The 12,342-nt window shown below is 53.3% G+C and overlaps 1 protein-coding gene and 1 pseudogene across 1 annotated transcript; one reads left to right on the top strand and one right to left on the bottom strand.

Moving 5' to 3' along the window:
* Positions 1–5,078: 5,078 nt before the first annotated feature.
* Positions 5,079–5,969, bottom strand: LOC115833058 (annotated as a pseudogene).
* Positions 5,970–6,708: 739 nt separating this feature from the next.
* Positions 6,709–11,836, top strand: TPRG1L (tumor protein p63 regulated 1 like). The gene is made up of 5 exons (XM_003278409.3): positions 6,709–7,021; positions 7,178–7,269; positions 7,466–7,642; positions 9,239–9,392; positions 10,138–11,836. The coding sequence occupies exons 1-5, from the start codon at positions 6,821–6,823 to the stop codon at positions 10,330–10,332; spliced, it is 819 nt and encodes a 272-aa protein (XP_003278457.2). The 5' UTR covers positions 6,709–6,820; the 3' UTR covers positions 10,333–11,836.
* Positions 11,837–12,342: the final 506 nt, after the last annotated feature.

Below are 12,342 nucleotides of genomic sequence, written 5' to 3' on the forward strand. Positions count from 1 at the left end.
CAGCGACACCCTGCAGGCCCCTGGCCCCGGCCACCTTAGCAGCACCTACACGCAGGAACAGACAGAGGCTCCCCCATCACCCCGGCGCCATCCCCAGCAAGGCCGAGCCTGGGAGGCAGGGCGCTCTGCTGTCCAGCAGGCTTCGTGCAGTGGAGCCCTTGCATTTCTCAAGGTCAGAGCGGTGTGGGCCCCACCCTGCCTGCCGCACTGACCAGAACCAGAACCGACACACAGTCCCCAGCAACATTCTGTTTAAGACCTTCTGGCCCCCAAGTTAACCTGAAGTCTCCCAGCCTCCTCGTGGGTCCCACTCACCCAAAGGAAGCCCACCCCCCGAGACCAGGGGTGGAGGAAATTACCATCAACGCGACTCAGCCTTTGAGAACTGCACAAGAATGACACCCCTGCTACTTCCCCGCAGCCTGCTCTTGCTCCTCAAACCCATCCGAAAGGCCCCTTCCCCGCCTGCAGGGAGAGGCATTTATTTGTGGAAGTTGTTTCTGCTTCTGTCATGACTTGCCAAAGAGTAAGGGCTGTGTCTGCAAGACACCACCTGAGCACTCACGACTGCCCCAAGCACTGCCGACCCTCGCACACAGCCCTGGGACCCACCAAGCCCCAGCCCTGGCTCCATGGAGAAGGGAGAGGCTGAGAAACATTCCTACGCCCAAAGTGCATCCCCCAAAGCCCAGCTGTCTCTGGAAGCCAAGGACCCTGCCTGCGGGAAGAGCCTCCAGGCTGTGCTCTGACCTCCAGCCTGGGGGAGCTGGTGCAGGCACCTAGAGGACCCCACCCTTGGGCTGCCCTTTGGCACATGGCCCCCTGACTCCCATATCCATCAGAGAATGAGGGCAAAGGCAGGACCCACTGATTTTGTAAAATGCAAAACCATAACATGTGGAAATTAAGATTAAAAACCCACACTTCCCAGCTAAGATTTCCAGTGGTAGGAAGATAAATAATGACTTCATCTAGAGCTTGAATACACACCCAGCACGAAGCTGTGCCCTCTGATTGGAAGGCCTCGCATGGGTGATGCTGCCACCTGCTGACAGAAATGGAAATAGCTTCTTCAAAGCCTCAAGAAATAGACAAACTCAGGGGCTCCCCTCCCGGGGCCTCACAGCCACACCCCAATCACGAACCATCTTCCCTGCCCCACGACCAGTGTGTGTGGAGAGAGCAGCCATCCGGCTGGACGTTCTAACATGCACATGTGTGACACATCATTACATGTGTCCCCCAGAAAGGCACAGTCCAGTCTTAACCCCAGTGCCTGTGATATGACTGGTATGGTTTGGCTGCATGCCCCCACCCAAATCTCATCTCAAATTGTAATTCCCCACGTGTCGAGAGAGGGGCCTGGTGGGAAGATATTGGATCATGGCGGCAGATTTCTCTCTTGCTGTTCTAGTGATAGTGAGTTCTCAGGAGATCTGATGGTTTAAATGTGTGGCACTTCCCGCCCCCACCCCACCCCTGCCGCCATGCTTCCCCTTCATCTTCCACCATGACTGTAAGTTTCCTGAGGCCTCCCTAGCCAGGTGTAACTGTGAGTCAATTGAACCTCTTTCCTTTATAAATTACCCAGGCTCAGGTAGTTCTTTATAGTAGTGTGAAAATGGACTAATACAGAAAATTGGTAGCAGGACAGTGGGGCACTGATATTAAGATACCTGAAAATGTGGAGGTGACTTTGGAACTGGGTAATGGGCAGAGGTTGGAACAGTTTGGAGGGCTCAGAAAACAGGAAGATGTGGGAAAGTTTGGAACTTCCTAGAGACTTGTTGAATGGTTCTGACCGAAATGTGATAGTGATACGGACGATGTCCAGGCTGATGTGGTCTCAGACGAAGATGAGGAACTTACTGGAAACTGGAGCAAAGCTATACTTTAGCAAAGAGACTAGGAGCATTTTGTCCCTGCCCTAGAGATCCGTGGAACTTTGCATTTGACAGAGATGATTTAGGGTATCTGGCAGAAGACATTTCTAAGCGGCAAAGCATTTGAGATGTGAGCTGGCTTTTTCTGAAAGCGTACAGTCATGTGTGTTCACAAGGAGATGATCTGAAATTGGAACTTATGTTTAAAAGCAAAGCAGGGCATAAAAGTTTGGAAAATTTGCCGCCTGACTATGTGGTAGAAAACCCATTGTCTGGGGAGAAATTCAAGCCATCAGCTGTAGAAATGTCTCCAGGATGTTTCAAAGAGCTTCACGGCAGACCCTCCCATCACAGGCCCAGAGGCCTTGGAGGCAAAATCAGCTCCAGTCAGGGCCAAAAGGGGTCAAGGTACAGCCCAGGCGGAGCCCATAGGTGTGCAGAAGACAAGAGTTGAACTTTGGGAGACTCTGCCTAGATTTCAGAGGATGTATGGAAACGCCTGGAAGTCCAGGCTGAAGTCTGCTGCAGGGGCAGAGCCCTCATGGAGAACCTCTGCTAGGGCAATGCAGAGGGGAAATGTGGGGTGGGAGCCTCCACACACAGAGTCCCCACTGGGGCACTTGTAGGGACCAGCCCTACAGGGTCAGTGGGTCTTTCTCCCCATGTGCAGAGATGAGAGATCAGGGCAGGGTAAGGAGTGTGAGCCATCTCCAATGATAGGTAAGGTCACATGAGTCACATGAGTCACATGTCCACTGGACAGGGGGCCCTTCCCTGTTTGGCAGTTGAGGCGGAGAGAGAGAGAGAGAGGAGAGACAGCTTACGCCATTATTTCTGTATTTCAGAGACTTTTAATACTTTCACTAATTTTGCTACTGCTATCTAGAAGGCAGAGCCAGGTGTACAGGATGGAACATGAAAGTTGACTAGGAGCACGACCACTGAAGCACAGTATCACAGGGAGACTGTTAGGCCTCCGGATAACTGTGGGCAGGCCTGACTGATGTCAGGCCCTCCACAAGAGGTGGAGGAGTAGAGTCTTCTCTAAACTCCCCTGGGGAAAGGGAGACTCCCTTTCCTGGTCTGCTCAGTAGCGAGTGCTTTTCCTTGGCACTGACGCTACCGCTAGACCATGGTCCGCTTGATAACAGGCATCTTCCCAGACGCTGGTGTTGCCGCTAGACCAAGGAGCCCTCTGGTGGCTCTGTCCGGGCATGACAGAAGGCTCACACTTATCTTCTGGTCACTTCTCACCATGTCCCCTCAGCTCCCATCTCTGTACGGCCTGGTTTTCCCTAGGTTATGATTGTAGAGCAAAGATTATTATAATATTGGAATAAAGAGCAATTACTACAAACTAATGATTAATGATATTTATATATAATCATATCTATGATCTATATCTAGTATAACTCTTGTTATTTTATATATTTTATTACACTGGAACAGCTCGTGCCCTTGATCTCTTGCCTCAGCACCGGGGTGGCTTATTGCCCACAGGCACTGACTAGTGGAGCTGTGAGAAGGGGGACACTGTCCTCCAGACCCCAGAATGGTAGATCTACCAACAGCTTGCACCCTGTGCCTGGAAAAGCTGCAGGCACTCAGGGGCGGAGCTTCCCAAGGCCTTGGAGGCCCACCCCTTGCATCAGTGTGGCCCTGGATGTGAGACATGCAGTCAAAGGAGATTATTTTGGAGCTTTAAGATATGACTGCCCCACTGGATTTTGGACTTGCATGGGGCCTTTAGCCCCTTTGTTTTGGCCAATTTCTCCCTTTTGGAATGGGACCATTTACCCAGTGCCAGTACCTCCATTGTATCTCGGAAGTAACTAACTTGTTTTTGATTTTACAGGTTCATAGGCAGAAGGGACTTTGTCTCAGATGAGACTTTGGACTGTGGACTTTTGAGTTAATGCTGAAATAAGACTTTGGGGGACTGTTGGGAAGGCATGATTGGTTTTGAAATGTAAAAAGGACATGAGATTTAGGAGGGGCCAGGGGTAGAATGATATGGTTTAGCTGTGTCCCCACCCAAATCTCATCTCAAATTGTAATCCCCACATGTCGAGGGAGGGACCTGGTGGGAGGTGACTGGAGCATGGGGGTGATTTCCCCCATGCTGTTCTTGTCATAGTTCTCACAAGATCTAATGGTTTAAGTAAGGCACATCCCGCTACCCCCGCCGCCATGTAAGACGTGCCTTGCTTCCCCTTTGCCTTCCGCCATGATTGTAAGTTTCCTGAGCTCTCCCCAGTCATGTGTAACTGTGAGTCAATGAAATCTCTTTTCTTTATAAATTAGCCAGCTTCAGGTAAGTTCTTCGTATTAATAGCAGTGGGAAAACAAACAAACACAGTGACCTTATTTGGTCAAAGATGCTGATGATCGACTAAAGATGAGGTCACTAGGGTGGTCCCTAATCCAACAGGGATCTTGCAGAAGAGACTCACCGGGAGAAGGTCGTGTGAAGATGGAGGCAGGGATGGGAGCAGTGCATGAGCAAGCCCAGGACACCAAGGAGGCCTGGCAGAGCAACACATGTGTCAACTCTCAGGGCTGCAGAGGGAGCATGGCCCTGCCCACCCCTTGATTTTGGACCTCTGGCCTCCAGAGCTATGAGGAAACACATTTCTGTTGTTTTTAAAACAGTTGTTTTTAAAACCAGTTTGTGATGCATTGTGGTGCATTGTGACAGAAGCCCCAGGAAACTCATCCATACTGAGTGAAATTTGTTTATTGTTTAAAACACAGTCCCTCCATCATCTATCCCTCCTGTCATTTCTGGAATTTATAGACATCCAAGTCACTCCCCATATCCACAGAAGGCTCAGGCACCTGGTTCAGAATCCTCATTGTCCTGCCAGCTCCCGCCAGCAGTCTGCAGCCTCGGCCCCAACCAGTGTCACTTCATCCCATTCCCTGGGCATCTGGTTCCAGGACCACAGCTCCATCCTTGGCGTCGTCCAGAACTTGCTCCTACCTCTCTCTCTCATTCTCCCTCTTTCTCCCCGCCATTCTCTCCCTCTCTTTCTCATTCTCCCTTCTCCTCCCTCTTTCTCCCTCCCTCTCTCTGGAATCTCTGGTTCCAGTTGCCCATCACTGACCATAGCTTGCAGCTGTCCAGGTATTTCTCATCTACATCACTCAGCTCCCTCCCAGCCTCTGTTCTTCCTCCCTCAGGGGTATTTTCCCACTCACCAGCGCCTGTTGGATCCAAGGCCATTTCTAACCGGACTGAATACTTGGACCTCAAGGTCCCCGCTGGTGAGGTAGCTAGGAGACACTCGTCCGTAGGTCCCTCTGGCCGGTCTTGCTGGGCGTGCCAAGAACACATTGCCCTGACCACTCTTTTCTGGGCCATTTCTCAGGCCTGCGCTTACAGTGGGTACCCTTGCCGGGGAGCCAGCCTCCCTCTGCGACAAAGACGACACTGGTCCACAGGCTCCAGGGTCCTGTTTTGTAGCGCACTCGCTGTGGTGCAACATGCGTCTGGGCACACCAGCGTCGCCCGTTTCCTGATGTAGTCTTTCCTCTCTGACTCGGGGTTATTGCGTCTTTCTGCCAGCGCCCATGCAACTTTGGCAGGCTGGCCTGTCTGCTGGCAAGTGGGGCAGAATCCCTGCCCTCCACCATTCTTGGGCAAACACTCCCTCTAGGATCTTGGCCTCCCTTTTCTCCCTGGTCTTTGACCACCGCTACCCAGCAAACTCTTCTATCTAGACCAGCCAGCATTGGTTTCTTCCACTCCCCCAGCTGCCGCGTGGGAGGCGCCACTGCAAACTTCCCTGGGGTCTCCCAGCTGCTCAGAGATCCCCATGCCCTTCCCTGATCAGCTCCCTGCCCGTTTCTCATCCCGGCGATTCTAAACCGTCCATCTTTACCAATACTCCGCTCCATCCCCACTCCCTGACTGAAGTAAACAGATGTACCCTGAACTCCTCATTCTCCCCCCATCTCACTCTCCTCGCCTGTGTGCACCCCGCCTCGTGTGTCTTCCTCACCTCCGAGCAGAGGGATGTGTCCTGCCCGAAGCCTCCTGGCTCCTGGACTCTGCGCCTCCTTCCCGCAGCCTCCACCAGATTGCGGGTCCGTTCATCGCCCCCCTCCACACGCGCTGGGGGCACCTCCGGGAGCTGGGGCTAGCGCAGGGCAAACACACGTTCCACCTCGAACTGCGAGAGCTGACCGGGATCTCTGGGCAGCCCTCTCTGTGTGCACTGGCTTGCTGAAGGCTCGCGACAGCCTGGGCCTGGGCGCGCATTCCAGCACTTTCTACCCTCCCGCTTCAGAGTGCATTGCTCTGTGGATCCGTCACGAATAAGCCGTGTGTGAAGAACGCCAGGTCCCGACAGGAGATCGCTGCCCGGCGTGCGAACTCCCCTACGGTGCACCAGGGCCGCCGCCCCGCATCCTCCAACCTCAGCTCCGGCGCACCGCGACCCTCCGTGCAGTGCGAGCCCCCGATGCGCGCGCGCCCCCACCTGCGCTCCAAAAGGCCGAAGGGGGCATCCCACTTGCAGGGCGGGTCACCCGCTTTCCCCGCGGGCCAAGAGGCTCCAAGATTCCCAGCCCCTCCTTCCCAGCCGCTCCGCGACACCCTGGCAACCGGCTTCGGCCCCGCCCCTTCTCGTTGTGTAAACAGGAAGTGAGCCTGCGCTTGACGGTCGCTTCCGGCGCGGCGAGGGGCGGGAACGATTGTGAACGGCAGCGCGGCGGAGCCAATCGCGGAAAACGGCAGGAAGAGAGCCAATCCCGAGTGTCGGTGGACGCGGGAAGGGGCGGAGCAAGAGGCGGGGCCGGCAAGGCAGAGCCAATCGCGGCGGTCCGCGGGGCGGGGCCGGGGGCGGGGCCGGGGGCGCGGCCGGGTGGTGGCGGTGGCTGCGGCGACGGCGGTCGCGTCGGCGTCAGGGTTGGGGTCGGTAAGGGGTGCGGCGATGCTGCAACTGCGGGACTCAGTGGACTCGGCCGGCACAAGCCCCACGGCGGTGCTGGCGGCCGGCGAGGAGGTGGGGGCAGGCGGTGGCCCGTGCGGGGGGCGGCCGGGGGCAGGGACGCCGCTGCGCCAGACACTCTGGCCTCTCAGCATCCACGACCCCACGCGCCGCGCCCGCGTCAAGGAGTACTTCGTATTCCGGGTGAGGCGGGGGCTGGGGCCGGGGCCGGGGCCGGGGCCGAGGGCGCGGGGAGGGATGGGGGCGGGTGGGGTCGGAGGCGGGCGCCGGGCGGTCCCGCAGGGAGCGACCTGTGACCTGTGATCTTTGCCCCCGTCCCCCACCCCGCAACCCGCCCAGCCCGGCAGCATCGAGCAGGCAGTGGAGGAGATCCGCGTGGTGGTGCGGCCCGTGGAGGACGGCGAGATCCAGGGAGTGTGGCTGCTTACCGAGTAAGCCGGGGCTGCGCTCTCCTCTGTGGGGGGACTCGCCCCGAGCCGCCGCGCAGCACCTTGCGAGGACTTCCCGGGGTGCTTGTGCCACGCTCAGGCGCCCCGCGCCGCCCCTGCTGCCCTTCCAGGCGGGCTGGCCTTGGCTAAGTCGAGACAGCGGCGTCCAGTGTGGACTGAGCCCCTCCTCTGCCTACAGGGTGGATCACTGGAACAATGAGAAGGAGCGGCTGGTGCTGGTCACGGAGCAGTCCCTGCTTATCTGTAAATACGACTTCATCAGTCTCCAGTGCCAGCAGGTGGTCCGGATCGCGCTCAACGCAGTAGACACCATTTCCTACGGAGAATTCCAGTTTCCCCCTAAATCGCTCAACAAGTAAGTCTGTTCAGAGTCCAGTATCACTGGACCTAAGCGCCAGAGTGGACCTTACAATTCAGCCCTTTTAAATCAGCCCCCCAAGTGGTGTGTCTTCTCTGTCATTATCTATAAGCATAAAGGCTCCAGCTCCAAATATCAATGGGATGTTCCTTAAAAAGAAGCGACTTCTGGGCAACTGAGTGCATTAAAAGGAATTCTGGCACAGAAGTCAGCTATTAGGCTTGTAGTAAAAAGACTTACATGAGTTCAAGATGCATTGAAGTAGAGCCCAATGTGTTAAAAAGGAACTTGGATTGTCTTCAGGAAAAGGCCAAACTCTGCATTTTTTTCTCCAGCCAGGGACAGATTGCATGACACATCAAGTCTTTTCTGGCTAATTTTTTAAAGAGAAAGGAGGGTCCCATTTTAATTTATAGATACCACTAAAAGACAAATTTGGAAATATTTAATGGCCAGCTTTCGGGAGTTGATCTTTTTGCTGTAGGATAATTTTCTGACATGTGAGGAACCTAGACTTTACTACAGTCAGCTAAGCTGTAGAACTTACATTTTTGATGGAGAGGTTTGGATGGGGGATTCAGGAAGCTAAAATAAAATTTTAACCAACATTTAATATGACATAAGGAAAAGGAAGATTACACTTCCTTTTCATTCATTTGGCTAGCCAATCTATAATTATTCCCTTTTTTTTTTTTTTTGAGACGGAGTCCCACTCTGTCACCCAGGCACCAGTGGTGCAATCTTGGCTCACTGCATCCTCCACCTCCTAGGCTTAAGTGATCCTCTCACCTCAGCCTCCCAAGTAGCTAGGACTACAGGTGTGCGCCACCACGCCCAGCTAATTTTTGTATTTTTTGTAGACATGGGCTTTTGCTAGGTTGCTCAGGCTGGTCTCAAACTCCTAGGCTCAAGAGATCTGCCCATCTTGGCCTCCCAAAGTGCTGGGATTATAGACGTCAGCCACTGTGCCCAGCTAGTATTCCTGTTTATTAATTTTTAATCATGTAAAGATTACCAAAATAATACATTTAATAACCAAAATATATTTAATTTGTCATATTTATACATACAGTATTTAAAGCAATTGTTAGTGGAGATTGGAGTTACTATTAAAAACCACAAGCGGGCCAGGCGCGGTGGCTCACGCCTGTAATCCCAGCACCTTGGGAGGCCGAGGCGGGCAGATCACCTGAGGTCAGGAGTTTGAGACCAGCCTGACCAACATGGAGAAACCCCGTCTCCACTAAAAATACAAAATTAGCTGGGCATGGTGGTGCATGCCTGTAATCCCAGCTACTCTGGAGGCTGAGGTGGGAGAATTGCTTAAACCCAGGAGGCAGAGGATGCAGTAAGCCAAGATCAGGCTACTACACTCCAGCCTGGCAACAAGAGCAAAACTCTATCTCAAAAAATAAAAATAAATAAAAATAAAAACCGCAAGCCGTTTTCCATTGTGATATGTTATAGGTCTTTTTTGTAAACGTGAAAGTGCTTTTTGCTATCATATTCTCCAAACTGATGAGACTGTCAGATTGTCTGTGAGAGCACTGTGGTCTGCCATGCTAAGTCTGGCTATTTCTTCTGACTTTTCAGGCGAGAAGGTTTTGGGATTCGAATTCAGTGGGACAAGCAAAGTCGTCCTTCCTTCATAAACAGATGGAATCCCTGGTCTACCAACGTGCCCTATGCCACTTTCACGGAACACCCGATGGCTGGCGCAGATGAGAAGACAGCATCTCTGTGCCAGGTAAGAAGACAGGCACGTAACAGCCGCACCCCCCGCAGTCACGGAAACACCCCCCGCAGTCACGGAGACACTTCAGGTCTGCACTGTCCGGCGGCCACGCAGAGCTGCTGAGCACTTGAGACGTGGCTAGGAACAGTGAGAGAGGAAACTCATTTTAGAGTTGATTCCCTAAGTTTTCAGAAATGCTGGTTAATTTATGTTAAAGTAGCCCCATGTGGCCAGTGGCTGCTGGTTAGCGTAGCTCCATAATGTGGCCTCCTGATGGTGATCTGGGTGGAGAAGGGCCCCAACTGGGCTTCAGAGAGTGGCAGCAGACCCAGCCGTGCCAGATGACCAGTGCGGCTGCGCATCAGGAGAGGAGGCCTCGGCCTGGGGTTAGAGCAGAGCCCAGAGCCTGGCGGGGGTCCTGCACTTCCCCAGCTGTGTGCCTCAGCCTGGTTACTGACCTGGTAGGTTGGGTGGGGGCAAAGCCACTCAGCCCTGTATACAGGAAGGGTTCTGCAGGTGCTGGCTGCCATTGGCCACAGGACAGCATGGTGGTAAGTTCCACACACCTAGAGAGCTCCGTGGGGACGAGAGTTGAGGGACCCCCAGGATGTGGCAGAGGCAGCCCTTTCAAGTGAAGGGACGAAGAGATAGGTGGCATTTGGAGGGATTTAAGTGTCTCAGAATGCTAATTTTTTCAAGTAATAGATGCTCTTATCTTGCCTGACAGTTAAAGCTCCATGTTTTTCTCTCTTTAAAGTTGGAAAGCTTCAAGGCTCTGTTAATCCAAGCTGTCAAAAAAGCCCAAAAAGAAAGCCCTTTGCCAGGACAGACGAATGGCGTGCTGATCCTGGAGCGCCCCCTGCTCATCGAGACCTACGTGGGACTCATGTCCTTCATTAACAACGAGGCGAAACTGGGCTACTCCATGACCAGGGGCAAAATAGGCTTTTAGCCGCTGCGTTCTGGGAGCCCCTCCCCCTCCCCAGAAGGCCAAGGGATGTGGGGCTGGGGGACCAGGAGGCCTGGCAGTCTTCATGCTGCCCTGCTGCTGCTGGAAAGATGGGGGTCTTTTACCTTTAGGGATCTCAGCACAATTAGAATAGTAAAGTGAATTCTATCTATTTAATTGGATATTGGACTCTGCTCATATAAGCTACAGACAAAAGCCAAAAGACTCACTGTCCCTGTGCTGCTGGTATTTTATTCTCTGTAACTTCAGTTCTGGTGTTTTCCTCAAGTATCTATTTGGCTTCTCGTGGTTTTTCCCACCCCAGCTGCCCCAGCACGCGGGACCCATAGCACGTCCCTTAGCGCTTGCATAGGTTGCTGAAAATGGAGGCACCTGGTATCTCGAGTGCCTGCAGTTGCAAGTATGTTTACACTTGGTGTCCAATTTTGTATTTTAGAATGTAATCCATTTTTACTTCAGCTCATCCAAAAGCAGCCAGCAGACCTGTTGATTGAGACCGATCTGCGCCTGTGGGCCCCTTGGTGACCCGCTGCTCTTTTGGAAATGGGTGACCTGAAGTGACACTTTTTCCACAATTAACCCAAGTTGTGTTAATACTTCAGGTCTGTTTCCCAGACCCAGAAAGCTTTACAGAAAATCATTTTAAAACAATTTATTAATTTGAGAAAGTCACCTTGACAGTTCTTTGCACACAAGTTTTACAACTCTCTGGATTCTGAGTTTGTATTGTATTCATATTTAAAAGGGAATTGGGTAGTTTGCTTTTTGAATGATGCACTTTAAAACAAGGAACCGTATCAGGCCAGCATGGTGGCTCATGCCTGTAATCCCAGCATTTTGGGAGGCTCAGGCAGACAGATTGCTCTAGCTCAGAAGTTGCAGAGCAGTCTGGGCAACACGGTGAAACCCCATCTCTACCAAACAGACAAAAAGCAGCCGGGCGTGGTGGCACATCTGTGGTCTCAGCTACTCAAGGCTGAGCCAGGAGGATCGCTTGAGCCCAGGAGGCGGAGGTTGCAGTGAGCTGAGATGGCGCCACTGACTACACTCCAGCCCGGGCGACAGAGCGAGACTCCGTCTATCAGATCCTTATGAAGCAGCTGATGCCGGCCTTGGTTCCTACAGCTCCAGCGTAGACTCAGGTCTTCATCCAAGTCTCGCACTAAACATGTCCAGGCTTCGATGTGCCTGGAGGATTTCCCCACAGGGACCCATGCACCTCCCTGTATCTGCACAGCTTGCTCATGTGGCTGGAAGCGCTGTTGATAAGCTTCACGCGCTGGCTCGCCAGCTCTTCGTCTCTAGGACTTGTAGCTTTAAGCAAACGGTGTGGCATGGGTTGAGTGTGGCCACCTGCAGGATGCACAGGGCTGCCTCAGAAGCTGGCTGGGGACTCTAGCCTCTGTGTTCATAAAGACATTAAGAAGTGGATGGATGTTGTTCCTTTTTTGAAGTTGTTATTAAAGTAGGTGCAACAACCAAGAAAGTGTCTCTTCCCTCTTTGAAAGCCTGCCCCATCTCTGCCGGCTGTGTGCACCTGTGGGCCTGTTCTGCCTGTACCGTGAAGACTGCCTCACAGCAATGCCGAGTATGGTTGTCTGCAGAAAGATCACGATACGCAACAACCTAGGTTTGCAACCCTGATCCCCCAACTTGTGGTGCCAACCGAGCCTGACTGCCTGCCGAGCAGCAGCTGGAGAGACTGACTGATGGAATGGTTCTGGGTGGTTCTAGGCACTTCCTGCAAATAGCCAGGGTGGAGACCCACGCACACTGGTTCTGAAACCAGAGTAGACGTGAGACTTCTGAGGAACTGACTCAGTTGGTCAGGGACCGGACCTGGGGGTGGCACTGCACTCAGGTGCCAGGGCTCCCTTCCCACAGTTCAGAGCAGACCTACCGTGGGGAGGCTGGGTGTGCCCCACAGAGATGCCCCCTCGTTGTCCTAACACATCCAAATAGATAACCCAGAGCAGGCTGGGTGTCTGGTGG

This window comes from Nomascus leucogenys, chromosome 24 (assembly GCF_006542625.1).
Source record: "Nomascus leucogenys isolate Asia chromosome 24, Asia_NLE_v1, whole genome shotgun sequence".
Classification (NCBI taxonomy): domain Eukaryota; kingdom Metazoa; phylum Chordata; class Mammalia; order Primates; family Hylobatidae; genus Nomascus; species Nomascus leucogenys.